The sequence below is a fragment of the Rutilus rutilus genome, assembly GCF_951802725.1.
Source record: "Rutilus rutilus genome assembly, chromosome: 12".
NCBI lineage: Eukaryota > Metazoa > Chordata > Actinopteri > Cypriniformes > Leuciscidae > Rutilus > Rutilus rutilus.
Genome location: NC_140217.1, coordinates 29,935,323 through 29,959,137, shown reverse-complemented (window position 1 = coordinate 29,959,137; position 23,815 = coordinate 29,935,323). Strand labels below are relative to the sequence as shown.

At 36.9% G+C, this 23,815-nt stretch overlaps 1 protein-coding gene across 1 annotated transcript in view; it reads left to right on the top strand.

Moving 5' to 3' along the window:
- gabrg3 (gamma-aminobutyric acid type A receptor subunit gamma3) overlaps positions 1 to 23,815 on the top strand; it is a 118,052-nt gene that overhangs the window by 21,739 nt on the left and 72,498 nt on the right. Inside the window, exon 3 of the mRNA XM_084424900.1 lies at positions 11,332 to 11,399. Coding sequence (XP_084281026.1) covers positions 11,332 to 11,399 — 68 coding nt within the window. The remainder of the gene's footprint in view (positions 1 to 11,331; positions 11,400 to 23,815) is intronic.

The following is a 23,815-nucleotide window of genomic DNA, read 5'->3' as shown; positions in this document are numbered from 1 at the left end:
GGTCCAGGGTCACATATGTCTTTTTTTTTTGTTTAAAATGTATCATCTTTGAATCTTTACTAGATTGAATTTTGTTCACAAAAATGTTAGTTAACATACCCCAGTTTGGTTGACCATGTGATCCATGCAATCATGTCACTTCTTACGATGGCTCCTGGACTAAGCATTACGCTTGTTTGACTTCATGCGGTGCTGCCCAGACCGATCGGCAGCTGACTTGAAGCAGTGCATGCCGGTTAGAAATTTTGTCTGACTTACACTGTGACGTATGGCATCAAAGTACCGTGAGAGTGATTCGAGAGTGACTCAGCCGGCACCGCTTCTCAAGACCAGCTGCACAAGCTCTGATGACGACACAGCTGTTCCACGATTGGCCGGATTCACCGCATGACAACGATCACATGCGTTTTGTGTTTATTCTGACACCTACATTTCCACTAATGCTCCAAAAAATCTGTATTTTTATAAGAGTAAAAGCTCTTTTCATGTAGTCACGATGTTCTATTGTGTCATGTTTATCAAAATAAAACTGATTTAAAAAAACATGGACCCAACTTTAATGGTATTTAAATCGTATAGGCTTATGTTGAACTTTATTTTTATTTTTTTTCTGAACTTTATTCTTTTACAAACAGATGCTGTATCAAGCTGTACATAAAGTATTGAATGAAAACGTCTCTGAAACGTCTGTGTATTTGACAAATATTGCATTTAATTAATTTATAGCCAAACACCACACAAGCGTCACTACGGGAAGCAGAAAGTGTCCAACTTCATGTCTCCATTTTCAGCTCCTCTCTGACTGCAAGCGGCAACTCTCGCCGTTTGGTTACATCCAGCCGAAGTCGAACACACCAAATGTCAACTTGGCATTGAGAAAGGTCACATGTGAACGAAACGTTTACCATTAAAACTGGTTTTATCTTGCATTGATAGAGTGTCCTGGTTAACCATTGACTATTTCCCTTGGAGTTTTTTTGGTCTATGCACCTCATATGGAAAGTTTTTAATGCGCGGTGAGTTTTTGGCTATTTTTCAGTGCTTGGCCAATATGACAGCAGAGATTTTGTGTTGCTGTACAAATTGAAGTATTTAAGTTATAATCTGTAAAAACAGCATGGAGCTATGTGTGGATTATGTCATCGGACTTGTGTGTGTGTTTTTTTAACACAAATGCAAGCTGGCCTCAAAGACATCTGTTTGGCTGATGATGCTTTCACAGAGTTCACAAGAAAATCTGGACGATTAATGCATTCAGTGTTTTTTTTTTTGTGTGTGTGTTTTTTTTTCATTGCCAACTTCACACTACACAGATAACTGGTGTGACGTTATAAATAATACAGCAGTTGTGGTATTATTGGGATGTAAAATTCAACAGCATTTTGGTACAAATACTACTATAATCCATTAGAAGCCTCGAGGTGCTATTGGTTTACTGGAATTTAAAGCTCATATGTAAATGGAGAGTAAACACCAGCTTTGCTTTGTTGCAGAACTGTGCTGAAATTTGGATCGCATACTGTGAGAACATTATGAATACACCTACGCCAAACAGGAGGAGATGAAAGGTGTTGGCCAATGATTCTCTGTTGTTGACTCATAAACACCACTATAATGTGAAAGATCTTTCCGGTAAGAAATGCACTTTAAAGAGCATGCAGTACTTTTTATTTCAGCTTTGCAATTTAGAACAATTTGCTGTTATTTTGCAGTTTTGACAGGCATTTCATTGGAAATGTTAGTCTACAATGATTCCAAAGGTATTTTTATAGCCCTAAAAGCAATGTAGAAGCCCGGCAACAGGGAGCGGTGTTGTTTTGGCAGACAGGTCACAGACAGAAAGCTTCTTAGTTTGAAAATGACTTCTGTGTGAGCAGTACATACTTCTACACTATTAACAAAAGATAATTGTAGCTTTTTTGGCTGCAAAATTTTGCTAGTGTTCACTTTAAAGGCCTCGATGTACTTCAAGCAAACAACGAACTGGAGTGACGTAATTTTGATTAAAATCATGCTAAAATTAAGTTTGTTTGGAGATTGTTTCAGGAGTTTTGAAAATTACCTTCGATCTACCATTGGTCAGTACCAGTTTTGTAGTAGGTAGGTGTGCTTTGACATGGAAATCATCTTCGGTTTATTTCTTCTGTTCAGTCAGTCATGGTCAGACGTCCATGAGTAAAAACATGAACACACTGAATAATTCTATTTGAAAGAGTCACTGACACCATTTTTTCATGATTAATACTGTAAATCTGCTTGCTTTAAACCAATATATTCCACAAAGCGGTATATAAAAATTGAGACGGAAGTCAAGTCACCTTTATATAGTGCTTTATACTATACAGATTGTTTCAAAGCAGCTTTACAAAAAAATAATGATTCAGTGATGCAAACAGAATTTAATTCTGCTGTAAAGCAGTTCTAAAAAGACAATCGTAAACAGTAATTATTCAGTTGAAATTAGTTCAGTGTTGACTCAGTTTGGTTCTATAACTGTGTAAAGTTAATCAATTTGGCAATGAGTTCAATTCATCTAAAAAGATAAAGGATAAATATAGACCAGCTCTGAAGAAAACAGTGATGTCATAATCCAGCTCAGTTCAGTTCTCATATAGTGTCAGTGCATTCAAGTCAATAATATTGCAGAATATTACCGAATATTATAGCTGAATTGCAGAGCTGGTGAATACATATGCACGTCGCCATGATCAGATGCTTTTTTAACTGCTAATTTCTTACCGCTGTTGTGTGTTTATTTTGTTATTGAGGAAAAAAAAGAGCGCAACACACATCTAAACGGCACTCGCAGTTTAGGCGCTAGCCAAAGAAGTGTTTAAAAGCTATTGCACTGACTTGGAAAAAGACTGAGAATATTTTTCAGCAAATGTTTCAAGAGGGACATTCGCCTTGCCCCAAGCCACAGTGCTGATTGGTGAGCGCTCAATCACCCCTGCTGTTATTTCACTTGAGGTTAATGAATAAGAGCACAGACATTTTCCTGAGGGCAACACACACTTCTCTAATGGAACTAAACTACTACACCAAACTTCACAGCGGTGTAAGTTACAAGTCATATCTCCTACTACCCAATGCTTGTGACGGTCTGACCCTCCCTCAGCTCCTCCCACACAGAACCCTGTGAATAGCATTAAAAATGTATCACTTTCTAACACAACCAGGCTCTCAGAGCTTCTGCGGTCTTAATATAAGCTCCGACAGGCGGTGGATATTTGCAGACAGCTGATTGGGATGGAATTTGAATTGCAGCGTCTCAGGAGGCATTGCATTTTTGGAGCCGAGATGGTACACTCTCGATTTGCCTGAGCAATCTTTCATTAGGGTTTGGACGTAAGTGAAGACGAATGTTAGCCTCCTAGAATCCCTCCTGTCCACTTTTCATTTTGACTGCTGATGAATGGATGTTCACATGGCTTCAGAGAGAATAAATACAAGCCGTTCATATTCGTAAGCAAAGCACAACACAGCAGTATTTTAAAGGAGGAAAAGGATTTGGGGGATATCTATTAAAATTTAATGTGCAAAATGGAATGGAAAAGCTGTCTTGTTCTTTTATTAGATCTTGCTTTGTGTGACTTTGATAAAGTCTAGACATGAAGTAACAGCACTAGCGTCAGCCCTTTGGAAGCAGCTGCTGAGATGCCTTTAGTTTTCACTCTAAATCGTTACTTTCTGTCAGTCTAACCACAGACGATGAGTTAATTATGCTGTTGCCTGTTAGCAGGTGAAGTTCCAGAATCCAGACTAAAGACGCAGTCTTGCTTTTTAGTCTGGAGCAAGAAAAAATGAGCTTTGGTTGACCTTTTGATTCTGGCTAGATATACTGTAATATGTATTCAATGTATGTATGTGTAGGCCTATGTTATGATTATGAAATTTGGGAGGAATTGTCATACAGATTTCATACAAATTGCAGTTTAATTACAGTGGGAGCTTTATCATAAGCCATATCATAAAGTAAAATGCATTTTTTAATTTACCAAACTATGGACAAGTTTTCTTGCGTGCGTCCGTTTTTAGCGAGTCTTGACTGTCGTACAGTCTGGTATTTATGACAACTGAGATCTTACAGTGTGACATGACTTACAGCGAGGATTGTGTTCGTACAGTCTGACAAGCAACAATCGTAAGGGCTATAATAAATCGCACAGTGTACACCCGGCTTAACTCTCATTAGAGTATTAGTAGACTGTAGTAGACTGTTAGGTTAGGGTTAGGTGTTAAGGTTCAGGGGCCGGTTGCACCAGCTGTGCGTAAGGACACTAAGTTACAACTTATGCACTACGAAATATTTTTGCGTTCCACCATTAAACTCTACGTATAAACTAAATATTTACGGAAGCCTCCGATCAGGAGTTAAACAGCGCAACACTCTGTGCATTGGTCCGTGTTGTGCATGTCCAGTAAAATCATATTAAATAGTAATAGTAATAGTAAAGTCATAATAAATAAATGTAATTTCTTATGTAGTTGTTTTTTTGTATCAGTATTTATTTATTGATTCTTATTACTTTAGTTTCAAAAACAGTTTCTGAATGTTATTTAACCTATACATAATAAGTGTTTTTACATGTTATTCATGATTAAGTGGGATTGTATTTAATGGAAACTTATTTTTACAGTTAGTTACGTGAGGCAAAAGAAGTTCGAATAAAGGATAAACTGAAATTCACAACATTTTTACACAACTTCTGCTCACGTATTTGAAGGCCGCTATTGGAATATTGAGGGTAAACGTCATATTATGTGACTATACATTACTTTACAGAGAACTTACAGCAACCTGCTAGCTTCGTTCTGCCTTTAGAACAAATGGTGCAACCAAATAAAGTACAGAGTTAGTTACAAACTAGCTAGTAGTTACTAAGCCTCTAGTGTGGACTTTATGTTCCAATTGTCTGTGTTGTGGGACCAAAAAAAATAAGTGTTAGCAGATATAAAACAGGCAGAGGCAGTCTACTAATACTCTAATGAGAGTTAGTGGCTAACTATAAGTTATTATAGTTAGTAGAATAGTGTTACTTACCATTATTATTTATTTATTTATTCATTTACAAGAGCAATTCACAACGCATGTATGCGGTTGTCAAAAATTATACTATGCACACAAAATAGATCCCCTTTAGGGCTTTATGAACAGATTGCACAAGGGTAGATATCAATAAGCGCAACTGGGTTCATATTTATACTTCTGTATGAGCGTGGCATGAACCAGTGCAGTAGGTGTTTATACTTCATACATTCTTCCGGAGCTCCTTTAAATGTGTTTTAACTGTGTAGTGCAGGTTGTTTTCTGAGTTCATCTGGAGTGTTATACTTACATAATGTACCACTGCACAAGAAAAAAAGAAAAATACAAAGGGCATTTCATGGCATTTCTGTTCACTTAAAATTCCATTTGGATGGTAACACGACTGAAATTTTAAGTGCACAATCATTTCAAATCATTTGTATCCTGCATGTATTCATCTGGGATTAGGAAATCTCAAGCATTGCAACAAGTTCAACTAAAAGATTTCCATCTTTCTTTAATTAGCTGTGGGAAATATTATTAATAAATGTAAGTACATTTTCATACTGAATAGTATCGTCAGGAAATAGATTGATCCAATAAAAAATGTATAACTTTAGTCAATGTTTGTATGAGCTCATTCTTTTGAGCTTATTAAAGAGATGAATCAGTTATATGCAAGGGACAACTATTTGTGTACCGTTAGCCAAGTTTTATCAGTAAAGTGTAACATTTTCTTTTTTCTTTTTCTTTTTTGACTGTCTAGCCAAGCAAGACCCTTTGAAATGTTTTGGGAAAGTAACAGATAACTTTCTCCAGGCGTTATAGACCTACTTGGTTGCTACATACAGTATCATATTGGTTTCTTGTGAACTTCCTTTTATGTTCACATAGATAGCTGTACATGTAGAGAGTGGACATATAGTGAGCTCATTAGGTTTTGTGACAGACTTTTCATCAAATGTTATTTACCTCTAAATGGTTGAATCATTAACTGGTTCATGGTTTCTGTGTTTAGAGAGTTTTAATGGCTGTTTATGTGGTGGTGGATGTCATCATTAATATTCCTGCTCTCGGTCTGTTGCGGGTGATTTAATTAGTGTGTCTATGGTGATTCTGGGCAGAGAGCTTGCATGTTAATGCTCTCATCGATGGACACACACAGCTCTGGGAGGGAACATAATGGTGCAGGGGCTAAATGTGGCCATGCAGGGTTGATTGCTGCTAATTTGTTTCTCCTCTATGATGATGGCTGGGCTGACAGAAAATTGAAGACACAACACAATGTCCGGCCACGACATGGTCACTTTACAAACAGGATATACGCTGATCACTTCCTTCGCCTTTGTGGCGACTCTTGTGAGATAGGCTACGTGTCCATGAATTTCTCAGCTATTATGAGTTCTGTCTCATCTAACCTATCAACATGCCCAGTGGAATTTACATCTTAGCAACCTAGCACCCATGACATTAGAGGGCTGTAAATTTATAAGAGTGTGCATTCTGCTATGCCACTGTCAATACATGTTAGCTAGATAACAATAGGACTCAAGCCATTAGTGTCTCAAAGGACTATTTGTCAAATCGCATTTCAAAGCACATGCACTTTATTACAGTGATGTTGAAGAGAAAGGATATCCCTCAGCGGCATGATGGGATATAAATGCATGATGAATCCTTTTGTCTGCATGTGACAAAAATCGTGTTGTTAGACTACAAAACTTTCTGCACTGATTTGATTTGCCAAGACATAAGACCTGTGTTGGACTGGATTGCATAATGATGTTTGTGCAATTTACAGCGCAAGCGTGAATGGCTGGTTGTAGCAAGGGAGAGCTAATAAATTTAAATGATTGCTCTTTAAATGTTGGGCGGAAGCTGAGCGTGAAATCCCACCGATGAATTGTTCATGACGTGGTTCGATAATTTGGAGGCATGGAAGAAGATGCAAGGAGGCCCAAAGTGCACCTGCAGGAATACAGATGAATGAGAGGTATAGAGCACAAGACTGTCACAGGGTTCAGAGCAGACTTTAGCTTAAGCTAATATTCCTCAATCTTCTTTCAATTTCAATCTTTTTTTCTCAATTTTTCATACCATTCCAGGATCATCATACACCTATACTTATATCAATATCTTAAGGCTTTATACATATGTGACCCGTGCTGGCAAAAGGAATGCGCACGGGATAATTTCGAGCTACAGGCAAAACAAGTGAAAAATGTTGATTTTGAGGTTTTCACAAAAATGAGTTCATTAAGCCCTCGTCTAGCTATCGCAATGCTCCATATAGTAATTAAACATCTATATTTATTTATTTATTTTGGAAGTTGCTTTTAAAAAGTCCACTTGCCTCAAAAAGCCGTTCATTCTCTATGGGGGTGTATTTAAAATGTTTATTGGTTCATTTAGTTGACCTTGATTGTGATCAAGATGTGTGATCTTGATTGTGTGTTTGTTTACTCGTTTGTAATTCGCTTTGTCTTCCAATGCATATAAATGTTTTACACAGGGTACTTTTTGCCACACCTGCCAATTGAAAATTTACCGCACCTCTTCATGCACCATAAACACCTTTATTTTATCACATGTATATTTTATATACCTCTTCAACAAAATGTATCTGATCTTCAATCTTGGACTCAAAGGCTCATAATTATTTAAATTAATTGTAAAAAAAGAAAAGAAAAGAAAAGAAAAATTCACCTAGGCACACAGATACCTTTTTTAATTATTCATTTTGAATATACATACCAAACTGCCATAATATATTATTTATATATTTGTTTTTTTAGCTCAGAACAAGTTTATTTCTATGGTTTTTCTATCATTTTCTCCCATGTTGTAAGAATTTTTTTCCAGTATCTACCAAATATGTCCATTTGTAAATTATGAGGTCACCTATGAGGTCTTCGGGAGTTTGCTTATGAGATTTTTGGGAGTTATTTGTGTAGACTGGGTACAGATGACTTGAAAATGAAAAGTGAAATGGCAAGCTATTAAGAACATTATTGATAATCCTTATTTTCAATAAACATACTGGTCATAGCAAACATTTCTATGCATGTGTGCACTTCACTAGTTCACACTTACAAATAAGTTAGATAGAATAAATGCATATTTGGCGTGCTGTCCGAGGAGAGGGCTCCGGGCTCGGTATTCGGCCCGAACCCAGAGTACTCCCCCCGTATTCCTGGCTGTAAAGATTAAGCCAAGAGTGAGGAGTCGGGGTGGTGGAGGGATGCTGAAAAACTGTCAAGGAATATTAGGTGAGTTGACAGTGTGGATATATATATACTTCTAGTCATGCTGATTAGGGTAGACATAATTGTTTGATGACGAGTAGATTGGATTGCTTATTTGAACGTGCTCCTCCCGAACTTTGTTTATAAAACATCATAAAGTGTATGCGGTGGCGGATTCACTAAAATACTGTACTGGATCTGTATCTGGGCTACATTTCTCAAAAGCATCGTAAGCCTAAGTAGATCTTAGAACCATTGGCACCATTGGTTTCTAAGATCAACTTGGCTCACAGTGCTTTTGTGAAATGCAGCGCGGGCTTGTTGCTGCACAAATTAAGCATCTGTTTTCTATTCTGATTTCCTTCTAACTTGTCTTTTTGCAAGTATTATGCCTCCAAATAGTAATTTATACATTTATTTGTACCTAGTTTGCCCTTGTCTTATCTTCTTTTGGCTATAGATCGGCACATCGGTGTGTGTAGAGCAATTAATGAGTTAGTGTGACATTTGATGCAGGTGCTTGTCCTTATCCGAAATCCAATGAGCGGACATCCTCTGTCGGAGACAGACCCATGACCCCACCCCACAGCTGCCAGACGATTACCAAGCAAGAGTTTACATGGAATAGCCACGCTTCCTCCCCGACTTAAGTAAGGTGTGAGAGAGGAAGAGTGAAGACTTGTGGATGGTGAGGCTCAGGCATAATGACATTGGCAGACAGCAGGGAGAGATTTATAAATGCTATATGGAAAAGCATCCAAACATTCTGTGTCCAGATCCAAACACTAAGCTCATTAGCTTTATTGCACATTATCATTGCACAGCAACAATATCTGTCTAATTTGTATCACTGCTGTAAATTGAAAGCAATTACAAACTGTAAATGTAATTTTCCAGCTGTGAAATAGGACATTGGATGATGAACTGTGACTTACGTGAGTAATGAAATATTCATGGTACTTAGCTGTTATTTCCCATATCGCATTCAAAGTTGACAGCGATGTGTAGTTCTTTATAATTAATCAAACATATCCAATAAAAGTTTAAAACAGGTATGAAGTACTGCCTGTACCTAATAAATGCTTAATGTTTATAGCAGTGGAGCATGTACTGTGCTAAGCCAGGGACATGGTCTTGGTTTCAAATCAACACATTCAATGTAGTCTAGTCAAATGAAGAAAACAACAGATTAAATGAGCATTTCAGCTAAATATATGTTTTTTAATCTGTTAAGGATATTTATAGAAGAATGCCTAGGCTGCTTTTATACATAATGAAAGTGAATGATGACTATTGCTGAACGTTTCAAGCAAGATTTTCAAGATGTAGGACCTTGATTAGGCAGGGATGACGTGATCAGAACTATGCTAAAACAGTGCAAAAAGGGGAATTCCACAAGAGGCCCAAGTCAACACTTTAGTATATACAATCTCTGCCATTGTGGCACCAGTAAGTCTGAAGCTAATTAACTAACTTCTGCACCGCTGCTAATATTAAACGGCTGGAAGATAATGATCCCAACTAGAGGAAGAACTCCTGATTTTTTTAGTATTTAAACAAAAATGCCTTGTGTTATGTGCAAATTCAGCTTTGCTATCACAAGAATAAATTACATTTAAAATGTATTTAAATAGAAAAGAGTTATTTTGAAATTGTAATATTTCTGTTTCATTTTCTGTATTTTTGATTAAATGCAACCTTGGTAAACATAAGAGACAACATAAAAACAGCAGGATACATTATATCAAATCTTCGAATGAATGAATGATATTTAATTAGCTGCATGGCTAACATTTCGTAGAATTGAAGTCTTATTTAGAGGATGTGTTCAACTGCATGTGATTAATTGCATAAATCACCCACAATACACTTTGAAGTCCACACACATTTTAAATGTATCCTCTTCGTAAACTAGGGCCCTAATGTGGTACTGTCTGCATTACTTCTAGACAGCAGGTACGATATCAAGGTAACTGACACTGTTAATTCTTGCACAGATGGGAATCTCTATTTTTATGCACACTCAGTGAAGAAGGCATTTAGAAAATGAGAGGGAAGATTGAAAATGTCATGCTCATATTTAAGTGTAAGCACACCTGAGGGGGTTGTGCCCATTCAGCCGCTGTTGGACTGATAGAAGTGGTCAGAGGTTGGCTAAGGCAACACGAAAAAATACTCCTCTCCATTGCGGTTGTTATATTCTTTAAAGATTATGACATTTGATTTGATTTCAAATTAAAGCAACCTACTTTTTCTCCCCAATTCTACTTGTGATGCCTAATGCATTTAATCCGCATAGTTTTATGATTTTCTATTTATATCATTATTTAAATCAAATGTATTTTATTTATTTATTAACTATACCTCTAGATTACAAAACATTGTGGTGGCTCTCAGGAAAAATGTTTCCGGGCCGTGAAAATAAAAAATTGTGATTGTGACAAATCCAAATCGTGACAAATTTAGATGTTTCACAGAGTTTAGAGTTGTAAACATTACCATGGCTGACACTATATGCTGCTATCAGAATGATATGATGTACTTGACTCACTGTCTTTTTGTCATTTTGTTGTTTTTGTGAAGAATGAACCCCTCCTTCATCTCTTCGGCTCCAGAAAATGCTTTCCTAATGGAGGGTTGTCAGACCTAAGCTTTCACTCATTATGAAATTCTCACAGTTCCTTTCCTTTGCCCCCCCACTCCCTCATCTCTCAGAAGTGACGAGTGCTTTTCAGCCACGCTTAATGTCAATCAAGCTAATGTTTAAAACTGTAGATTATTGTGATAAACTGCTCAAAGAGGAAATCCTTTAAAAGAGATTTCGAATGGATTCAGGGAGAGAAGATTATGCAGTGTGACGTCATCACAAAGTTTATGACCTCTTGGTGCACAGACAGTTCATTTGTTAAAAGTTACTTTCACACAGGATGCATAATAAACAGCTGGAGAGTAAAACAAATCCTAATATTAGTAAAAAAAATAACATTTTTGTTTTGTGGCAATGAGTCTCATGTCATCTTACTTTATTTCTCTCTCTGTCTCTCTCTCTCTCTGCAGTTAAACCGACAGTCATTGATGTTGATATCTTCGTAAATAGTATTGGACCTGTGTCATCAATAAATATGGTGAGTGAATGCATGTCCATAAAGATGTTCTTTTTTGGTCATTATAAAGGTCGTTTTGATAAATTAAAAGGGATAGTTCACACCCAAAAAATTTTATTCTGTCATTATTTGGATGTACAGTAGTACATATGAAAGCGCTATATAAATGCCTCATTGATTTCTTCATTGTTTACTCACCCTCAAGTCATTCTGAACCTGTCTATATTATATTACATTACATTACATTAGATTAATTATATTATATTATTTTTCTGTCAAACACAAACAAAATTTTAAAGAATCTGCCGCTATTTTCCATAAAACAGCATGGATAATGAGAGAATTTTCATTTTGGTGTGAACTTTTATTCCTTTAGTGTCTCCATTTCTCTATTTCTCAGTCACTCTCACATTCTCTCTTTCACACCTTCAGCAGTTACAGTTCAGTCCCATAGGTGACACATGGCTGTATAGGTTTGAGTTGAAAGCAGGGCCACTAGCTATCCCTCTGAGATGTGAGTCCAATGCTTAAGCTTCATCTCCTCTGAGGCACGGAAAAGCTTCAGGGGAAAGACAGAGGAAGAAAAAGTTTGAGATTGAAAGACAATATAAAGACTTAAACTGAGGCATAGGAAGGCGGCAGAGGAAAAGAATATCTTTTTTTGCATAGTAGTTGCCACTTGATATAATAGTTCATCATAAAAATGTATCGACTGGATCTACTGTTATAAAAAATTAAATAAAGCAGCCGGTTGTTCCATATTTATGTGCGCTTCGATGGATATCATATGTAAATCTGGACGACTGTGACAGATCTCTTCACATGGATGGTAAATTCCTCTGGAGTTCAATTCTGTCTTTGGCTCCCAATACATCAGATTCATCCTTGAAAATCTGAGTGTGTATTCACTTCCAATTATTATAGTCCAGGGCTCAGAGAGAATGGTTGGATAATGCTGAAGAAACAGCAGCTATTGATCGATATGCCACCTAACAGTGTGTTAAAAGAGCCTTAAGGGAGATGTTTCTTGGAATTCACAGCAGACAAGAATATTCAAGAATTCTGAAAGTTTTCAAGGTCTAAATGTAGTTTAAGTTTGAAACATTGACATTCTCTTTAGACTTGCATCTGAATGGAACAGAGATTGTGACCTCTGCAACGAACCCAGTCATGCATATTCACATGATTTATTTGCATATTCAGCCAAAAGAAGTAACAAAATGTTTCATTGTTCAGAGGAATTTGGCGTTCACAGCTGTATGAATGGAAGTCAATTAACATGAAATATCTAACTATCTTCCTATCTTTTCATTTTGGTTTATTGCGTGGGTTTTATTAGTTGTCAGAATGCAAAGGGAGTGCGAGAAACATTTAAATATGCTTACATTAATATATTATCTCCTGCTCTGCGACACCGTGTCTCTCCATCTCCCAATATTATTGTTGGTAACAATTTAATTTTCTTGAAATGCCGCACACACAGTTACATTGTCAGGCAGGTTATTTGCACATCTGTGATAGGACCAGCTCAACCAACAAAGCGAAATGCATTTTTTTCTGCAGCTGGCCTTTACACTGTCCTCCTTAGTAAATAAAAACAGTTTTTTACTTAAAGGGGTCATATAATGCCATTTTTGTACAAGCTAATATGATTCTTTAGGGTCTAAATTAAAAGTCTGTAATATACTTTAATTAAAAATTCTCATTAGTATTGTAAGAAAACACTAATTTTACCTGGTCAAAAACAGCTGTTTTCAGCACGCCGTTTAAGTGCATGTGTCTTTAAATGATAATGAGCTTTGCTCACCCCGCCCCTCTGTTCTGTGCATACACCGTTTGTAACACAATAACACAATAACCATAACGCGTTGTTCATTATAAACGTGGGATTATGAATTATATTGAGAACGTCATACATAGAAAACATGCCGTAATGTACCCTGAGTGTAAACAGCCCCATTCATCGTGAAGCGTGCAGCAAGCGATTTGCAAAGATTAATATAAATATTAATATAAAGGTTAATTAAACGTTACACTCACTTCAGTTATTCTGGAGGTGCAGCAGGAACACGAATAGTTGGTACCGATCCTTTTTTCAGGAGCAGCTTCTTAGCAAAACCAGCTTTATAACGTTACTGACCCTCGTTTGTAAAGCAGTCTGGTGTGTGAAATGATTCGCACAATGAAAGCATTGACGTTGATCGTGGGGAATATTCCCTTCGAAAACAAACTCAGCCACTGCGTCTTCAGCGGTTCGGATTTAGGAACATCAAAATGACTGCTGTGTTCGTTATTACACCCAAGAACAGAACACTACAATCGCTTAGACGCCATTCTGCTCATAGACAGTGCTCCAGCGTATCAACAATGACCGCGCTGGTCCGCGCGGACTATGATTGACAGCTCGCTCACGAGCGAGGGCAGGTCTGTGTTGAAACGCTGCTGTCAATCAACAATCGTGGGAGGGGCGTCGATTTGAGATGGGGGAAAACATATAAGAAGATTAAAAAAAAACCACTGGATGTATTTTTATCATTTTATGATGGTTGTGTACAGGCACTGCCAACACACATTTCAGTACAATCAACTTGTAAAAGTGCATGTGCCATTATATGACCCCTTTAACACAACAAAAAAGAGGAGAATGCTAATATATTGTATATATTAGAGGCAGTATATATTGTTGCCTGTTTGTCGTATAGTACTTGTAGTGGAGATCTTAATGAGATCTTATAATGTTTAGGACTCAACAACGCCCCTCACCAAGGCATCCGTTCTCCCATCATGCTCCATTCATGCTGTTTTTGCTTTCCTTTGTTGGGCCACTGCCGTATTACATAGTGTGTAAACTCTAGAAAATGAATAAACACCTACGCAGAAGTCACAGCAGTGATTCCAGTGGGAGGGTTTTGGTTGTGCTGTGGAACTGAATCGCTAAATGCACTTCTAGTGCGTCATCGTGTTGCATGGGTCGGGTGTGATGCACAGGGACATAGCAACCGTTGTACCCTTCCACAACAGTTCTTAGATTTTTTGGGGGAAAATAATGATTATATTTTAAAAGTGATTAAAAAATTTTAATCAGCCATGTAAAAAAACAGATTAAAGACCAAGCTGAAACCATTGCCAACAGGTTGCACGAAAAGTTGGTGTAACAAATGTGCAAGCACTAAGGGATAATAGTCATAAATGATTCAGCAAATAATTTGTCTGTTGGCTGAACATTGTCACCTAGTTAATGTTCATGAGAAGTGTTGGGGGCAACACATTACAAGTAGTGCGAGTTACGTAATCAGATTACTTTTTTCAAGTAACTAGTAAAGTAATGCTGTACTTTTAAATTTACAACAAAAGATCTGTTACATTTTCAAATTAGTAACACAAGTTACTTTAGTTTCCCATGTATTGACTGACACCTCTCCTGTCCCCATGTTGAGAGAAATCGGGAGTAAGTGCAGAGGCGTTGTGTGGGATGTGTGTAAACATGATGGGTATTATAGGCTAAATGTTAGCATGAATTTACTCATTCCACCTGCACAAAAGCATTCAGTATTCCTCAAAATGAATAAAAACAGTGAAATGCAAACTCAGAATATTACGCAAACCTGATTTAATTTACCATCTCATTTGTGCTTAATTTATTTATTTGTTTTTATTGAAGAGAGGTGACTTTTCTTCTCCAATCCAGAAAATTATAGAAATATAAATTATATTAGCTATAATGCATTATTATTAATTGTTAAATAGCATTACAGACACTAATATAAATACTGTTATTAAAGACAATTTATTTATTATTTATTCATATTTGTATTAGTAAATATATAAGAATTATTTTAACTGTGATTGATTACACTTATTATGGCATAGAACCCTTTTTAACTTCTAACTTATTTAAATATATTGTGTACTCTGCTTTACTTATCTTTGTAATTATCTTTAATGGCATGCATCATTTACAGACATTAATAAATACAAAACTATTATCAGCTAACTACCGAACCAGCTTTACTTGTAATGGACAGGAAATACCTGCAATTAAATCAAGCCATTATTATTCAAGTTCACGCTGTGATAGTAGATTAGCTAAATAGAGCTTAATAATTGGTATGCAGGATGTGCCAAAACCATTGTCAAACAGGGACAATCTCTCTCGTTATCTCTTGTTTGTGGCACCAAAATTCCTGCTGGGCTGCTCCATAATTGTGGTAGCTACACATTTAATATGCCATTGATTGTTGTCTTAAAAGAGGTCTTCATTTGTGCTTGTTGTTATTCTGATTATGAAAAACTGAAGAAACTTTTAATACAGGAAAGCGAATGTACTAGTGTCTGTGGAAAGAGCTTGCAGAGGTGCAGATCTGGTCCTCTCAATGCTTCACCCATCTTCTTCTCCACCTCTCCAGTAGCACAACATTTAGACTCAATAAATTAAAGGCCTAGGAGAAAATTGAGGATAGACAGGATCAATTTCCCCCAACACAGCAGGTCGCTTTTAGCCTCACCTAATTCTTCATGTGCCATTTAAAATCCCAAGGATTATAGGTAACAATTATATGAAAGAATGTGGGGATTAGTTAGTTCAGCAGATTATCAGCATCACAAAACACAGTTAATACCCTGCAGAAACAGGAAAAGGTCCCGTCTCTCTGTGCTCGGTATCCTTGTCCAGCTCACAACTCCCTACAGAAAAGGTGAAAAGGTTTAAGCACGGTTCTCAAGCTTCAAGTCCTTTTCTGGCTGACTGTGAACCTGGCCACACCTGATTGCCCCCAGACCTTCGCTCTTTCAACTGCGTATTGATCTCTTCCTTAGCTTGCACTTCCTTACCGCTCGACTGTTACGGATTGCAATCATTTCCCGGGGAGAGACAATGGCTCGTTGCATTTTTCTTTTTTTCCCAAAGTATGTTGATTTTGATTGATTATTGTAGCCTTAGATTTTCATGCCCAGCTGTTGGATATCTAACTTTAGAGATGGTATGTGATCAATAAGCTGTGGTACCTGTGAATAGGGTTGGCTTGAAACCAAATAGTATTGGTAGACCGCTGAATAGATGTGATAACTCTGCATATAATGGGAACATTTTCCATCTCTTTACAGTGCCCATATTACGTTTTTTCAAATATTCCCTTTCATGCAGTGTGTAATAAAGCTGTATGTGAATGTAAATCTTCTACAAAATTGTAAAGTCGAATGTGCACTTTATTGTCTCCCAAAAGAAAGAATTGACTCAGAACCACCTAAACAAGTCGTTTGTAATTCAAATCCCATTTTGGGATGGTTCTATGTATTACTGATGACTGCTTCTCAAATTGCGGGATTCGAAAAACGCTTGCTCTTGAAAGATGGGTCAGTACCCAGTACACCTCCTCAGAATCACAACCTGTAAGTATGAATAATTATTGATGTATATATTTTATGCCGGGTGTTCAAAATACTTCGTTTTGTGTTTAATATTGTATAAGTTTCCAGCTAACCGTCTTACTGAAATACTTCTGTTAATCAGCTGTGGACCACTATTACCTAAAACTGTGTCCATTTAATGCAGATTGTCTGTTGTTCTTACTACTTTCAGTAAAGGATGGAGCAAGATTTCTTTTACAAACGTTTATGTTTGTATGCACTGGTATTGGTTCCCTCATGTGCACCACAATAAATTAGAAATATACACATCAGTTTGTTGATGGACATACTCTTGTTAAAGCTGATGGTAAGGAATAACAATTGCAACATCTCATTATGTACCTCAAAATGAGTAGCGCATCACTAAGAAACATCCTGCTCAAGTCCTACTTGCAATGGAGTTTTTAAAACTTTATATAATTCCTGCTCAAGGCATATGCAAAAAAAGGGGTAAGGACTGTTTTAGTTAAACCTCACGGTTATGGTAAGGGGCGAGAGATTTCCAAAACACGCTCAAAGCGGCTGATCAATCACAAACCACTGGTCTAGCCAAACAATCAGAGCACAGTGCACTTTTTCGGAAGGCAGGGTTTTATAGAGAAGGAATTAAACAGGGGTGCGTTTCCCAAAAGCATCGTTAGCCAAATATGTTCACAAGTTAGTAGTTCAACGAGTCAGTGTTTCCCGAAACCAACGTTCTAACGAACATTCGCAAACAGCATTGCAAACTTGTGTAGTTGGAACGACAGCTCTCGACCTGTGGTTAGAAACAGTTTCTAGTTTGCATGACATGTGGACTTAGTAAATCCTTATTTTGAGCAAAATAAGCAAGCTGACATTCAGTACAACCTGTGTCTTTTATTTAGAATACATACAAGTGTCATTTACGTCTTTTAGTTTGTCAAGAGATTTAAAGCACCGTTTTTGAAGAGTGTGCATGTGCGAACGTGCTCTACTATGTAAGAACGAGCCTATGATTGAATCTGGAAATAAAGAGTCCTCAGAAAAATTTGAAATAGTCCTCAGATGTCATGTCTGTAATTTATAGCAAAACATCTAGCGTTAATTCGATCTCAAACAGATTCATTAAAAGAAGTTATTACTCCACCACGTGCGTGACGTCATAAACCAACATGGTTATTAAGCAGTGAGTTACGTCGTTGTTCGGGAAACGCACCCCAGAGTGTTACTGACAGACTGGGAAGAGAGGTGCTGCAATAATGTAAAATATGTGAAAAATAATGTGTTTTTTTAAACATTCAAGCATGAAAACTACACTTTAGGCAAAACAAAATCAAGACTTTGTAAAGGACATTAATAGGTCCTCTTTAAATTTTAATTGTAAATCAGACAGTAATGTATTTTTACACTGCTAAACAGTAAATTTGCTTTCATGCTTTCTGAACTGCAGAACTGTGATGAACTGCAGAAAATTGTTGTCAGGTACCTCAATACGTTCAATGCTGGTATTGTACCAATACTTTTTTATACTACTATACTGTGAAACCCTACCTGTGGGAGAGATATTGACATTGATATCAGTTCATTTCTCTACTGCCATTACAAAACTGGCAGCGATTCTGTCTTCTGAATTCAAACATATCAAGACCTGTCAAATCTGTATATCAGTCAGTGGTGTTTACATACTGAGACTATATTTTGATAACGCATGCACTGTGGTTCATATACATCTAAATCACATTTTCACTTGGTTTGGTTGCGCTGATAAGGCCAGGGAGAGCTCATTTCATGATGAAACTTGGCTGTCACTTGTCATTCACTCTCTGAATGAATGGCACATTTTTCACTGCAGCCTCATGTGTTTGCTTTACAAAGAAGAAATAATTAATTGTTTGGTTTAAATGTGCTTCTACAGTTATTGATAACATCTATTTTTGTGCATTGATCTGAGTAAAACTATGTCTGAGAAAGGGCATCAATAACAGAGTTCATGCAAAGGTTCAAATTTAGTTGGTTAATATGACTTGACCCAGTTTGCCCCTGCTGGTAGATGTTGTAACTACTCAATCATGGCAACACTTCCCATTGTCAGCCATTCATAAGATGTTGTTTGTTTGTTTTTGCAAGCAACATATAACTTGCCAGTATTTAATAACACTATAGTATATGAATTGCCAATGACCGTTTTTTTTGTGTTTTTGTCTCCTGCCTTTCACATCACTGCTCAGGTTCTTTTCCTTTACAACAAAGTAACTCCCTGCTTAACTATCACAATACGATGCATCGTTGGAGAAATTAACTAGCTAGTCATGACTGTTTCCCGAAACCGTAACATTGTTGTACCTCCATTGTTTGAACCACGTTGGTTCAACAACATAGGACTTTTGTTGATGTCACACGCAGGTGATGGATAACTTCACTTCTACTAATAAATCGTTTTAAGATCACAATTAATATCACATTATTATAGTTCATTTGCACGCAACAGAAAGCAGTTAATTGTTTTTCTAACCACGTTAACATACAGTATGTAATTGATGTAAGCTGTACATTTATTTTTTTGGTGTCATCTCCTGGATATTCGTTTTTGCCGGGTGGGATGTCTGGGAATGTCAGAATTTTTGGATGAATAAATCAAAAGTAGGGCTGTACAATGAATCAAATCATAATATGGACTAGGGTCTGTCAAAATGAAAGCTCAAAAAGACTGCTATTGAAATCTGAAGTCTGCATGGTCTGCGTGTCACCGGCGTTTCATCTACTACACACATACTGAATAGCACGTGTGATGCTCGTGGTGTTTTCAGAGTCTGTTGTCTCACTATATGAGGACCCTCTACATGAGCTTTAGTAATAATAGTTTAGTAGTTGTAGTAATAATAATAAAACAACAACAATAATACAGTTTTTTAATACACACAGAATATCAAAAGTCTTCATTACAGCCAAAATAAAAGTTCAGTCTAACTTAAAGAAATTATAAAAAGAAATATATACTTGCACAGTACAATGCACTTCTTAAATTAATTAATAATAATAATAATAATTTATTAAAACATTCTTTTTTTAAGGAATAAAAAAACTTTTTTTTAACTGTAAACATGGCAAAAAAAAGAAATGATTACATTTAAATTGTTAGTGTTAATCAATAATAAATTGATTGGATTACCTCCATATTTGAAAGTAAATTTGTATTTGACGTTACAATGTATTGTACTCCTGACAGTAAAATAAACCAATATAAACGGTCCAGTCATGAAAATAAATGTTCCAGTCATTAAAAGAAAAAAATAGTGTGATATACCGGGAAACCATCTTTAAAAATACAATGATAAAGATTTTTGGTCATACCGCCTAGAGCATAATCTATGTCCACATGTCATACTTACAAGAAACTATGCTTCAAACCACAGGCTGAGAGCTATAGTTCCAACCACACAAATGTGTGATGTTGTATGTGAAGGTTTCTTTGAACTATGCTTTCAGAAAACACAGAACTATTGAACTATGTTTGGGAAACGCATCCCACATAGAACATGGGTCTGTGCACATTCTTGTGGTGCCAAAACCAACAAACAGATTTCCGATGGGAAAAAGTTTCTCCCTCAGGCTTGAGTGCAGGATTACTATGGAGGTATTGAATAAGGAAAGCAGCCATCAGCCAACATCTGCTTGTCAGTTTGAAGTCAGCGGTCATTCCATTCACCAAGCATTTCAAGCTTGGCCTTGGCCAATGACTACCCGAGGGGTGTGCAGGCTTATTGGAAGGGTAAGAAATGACCGGTGCGAGATGATCAAATTATTCAGAGGGCTTCTGTTAAGAGGCAATGCATGATTATCTGAAAGGCAGCACGGGAGGCTTGAAATAGATTTGTACTGAAAATAATACTGTGGTTTGCTTACGGTATGATATGATGCTGTAAAAGTGCTTCAGAAATATGAATACTCCTAATAGCTGACCATGATTATCAAAGCTGCATTGAGTGCTGCTTGATTTTTGTCCACATGAGAAATCAGCTTTGCTCATCAATCTATTGTGAGAAGCTGAAATAGCCAACTTCATAGTATTCACTGCAGAAAACGGGTCTCAAGCGCCATATAATTTGATTTTAATGGCTCTATAGAACATGAGTCAGCTAGCAGCCAGACAGTGAATAGGGCTGATAAATTAGCATTAATCATCCCTGTTCCTCGTGTCCCTCGTGTCCCTAAACCGCAACTGATAGCATAATTGTAATTAATGGAGCTTTAAGATGTACATTAAAATGTGAGATCATTCTACTTATCATCTTGATCTGTTACTTGCCGCACAGCTAAAAGCGCTGACAACATGATGCAGTTGATGTCGAGATGGAGCCGCATTCGTTTGGCTGATGTGTTGAGCTAATGTCAAGCCCTGCTTGAAAATCAACGATCCCGTGTGAAAGCCGAGATATGATTGATAGCATCAAACTAAGCATCATCCTTCAGCTTCCTCTGCTGATGGTCTACGCTTCACAAAGTCGGGCAGGTAGATGCTCTCTCAGACAGATAACAGGTGTCATTGTAGTCTGTCAAGAGGAGACATGTTTCTCCTTTGGTACAATCGCTGTCTTTAAGGTGATTTATCAAATGGTGGAAATGTGGGGAGTTAGCAGTATTTACTCTCTTATACTGGGAACATATATGTAAATGCGATGTTTTCGTTTTTATTTGTTTTAGTGTTTTTGTTTTCATTTTCGGATGAACTGTTCCTCTTTCTTTATAGTTGTTTATATATATATATATGAAGAGTTCAGATGCAAAAGCCTCTAAGTGCCATCTGAAATTTTCTTCTAGAATGATAATTTTTATCAAGCTTGTATATTTAAGTTAAGTGATTTCACTTAAATGACAATTAATAGGTAATTTTCAATGCCATTTAAGTGAAATTACTGAACTTAAATATACAAGCTTGATAAAAATTATCATTCTAGAAGAAAATTTCAGATGGCACTTAGAGGCTTTTGCATCTGAACTCTTCATATATATATACACTCACCTAAAGGATTATTAGGAACACCATACTAATACTGTGTTTGACCCCCTTTCGCCTTCAGAACTGCCTTAATTCTACGTGGCATTGATTCAACAAGGTGCTGAAAGCATTCTTTAGAAATGTTGGCCCATATTGATAGGATAGCATCTTGCAGTTGATGGAGATTTGTGGGATGCACATCCAGGGCACGAAGCTCCCGTCCCACCACATCCCAAAGATGCTCTATTGGGTTGAGATCTGGTGACTGTGGGGGCCATTTTAGTACAGTGAACTCATTGTCATGTTCAAGAAACCAATTTGAAATGATTCGAGCTTTGTGACATGGTGCATTATCCTGCTGGAAGTAGCCATCAGAGGATGGGTACATGGTGGTCATAAAGGGATGGACATGGTCAGAAACAATGCTCAGGTAGGCCGTGGCATTTAAACGATGCCCAATTGGCACTAAGGGGCCTAAAGTGTGTCAAGAAAACATCCCCCACACCATTACACCACCACCACCAGCCTGCACAGTGGTAACAAGGCATGATGGATCCATGTTCTCATTCTGTTTACGCCAAATTCTGACTCTACCATCTGAATGTCTCAACAGAAATCGAGACTCATCAGACCAGGCAACATTTTTCCAGTCTTCAACTGTCCAATTTTGGTGAGCTCGTGCAAATTGTAGCCTCTTTTTCCTATTTGTAGTGGAGATGAGTGGTACCCGGTGGGGTCTTCTGCTGTTGTAGCCCATCCGCCTCAAGGTTGTTCGTGTTGTGGCTTCACAAATGCTTTGCTGCATACCTTGGTTGTAACAAGTGGTTATTTCAGTCAAAGTTGCTCTTCTATCAGCTTGAATGAGTCGGCCAATTCTCCTCTGACCTCTAGCATCAACAAGGCATTTTCGCCCACAGGATTGCCGCATACTGGATGTTTTTCCCTTTTCACACCAATCTTTGTAAACCCTAGAAATGGTTGTGCGTGAAAATCCCAGTAACTGAGCAGATTGTGAAATACTCAGACCGGCCCCTCTGGCACCAACAACCATGGCACGCTCAAAATTGCTTAAATCACCTTTCTTTCCCATTCTGACATTCAGTTTGGAGTTCAGGAGATTGTCTTGACCAGGACCACACCCCTAAATGCATTGAAGCAACTGCCATGTGATTGGTTGATTAGATAATTGCATTAATGAGAAATTGAACAGGTGTTCCTAATAATCCTTTAGGTGAGTGTATATATATATATATATATATATATACTGTATATATGCATCATGTGTATATATAGGTTTATTTAGATTTTTGGATGAACTATTCCTTTAAATCTTTGTGGTTTTAATTTTAATTTAGATTTATACTTTTTTTATTTTCATATGAGCTATTATACTAATCTATTGTCTTTGTGGTCTTTTTTTATTATTTTAATATATGCATGCATTATTATCATTATTATTATTATTATTATTAATCTTAAATTAACTATTCCTTTAAATTCCTTATGTCTTTGTGATTGTTAATTTATATTAATTTTTTTGGATGAACTATTCCTTTAAAATCTTTTTTATTTTTATTATGTTATGAATTATTGAATTATTCCTTTGAAATCTTTGTCTTTGTGGTTCTTAAATTTATTTCTATTTTTTTTTTTTTTTTTTTTTTTTTGTAAGCGATGATCTAGTCCTTTATAATCTCAGTCCTTGTTATTCTGTTTTATAGTCTATTACACTCTATAAATAGTAATTTTCCATGGACATCACTTGCCGTCCAGCACCTTCAAAAGATCCTCACTAGACATTTCTTTCTTTCTTTTTTTTCTTTTCAATGGAACAAACTCTTCCTATCTACATACACATTTCCAGCTGTATGAGCTCAGCCACAAGCTTTCTCTTGACATTAGATAAGAGGCTGAAATCTGTCTCTGGCACATCTGAAGAGAATTGCCAGTAATGCGTTCTAGGAAATCACAAGGGCCCCGCATATAACATTGTCTGGATTCTGAATTCTCTTGATCCCAGGTTCAGGCAAATAAAAATAGCTGTTCTCTCTCCACTAAAATGCTCTTGATGTCA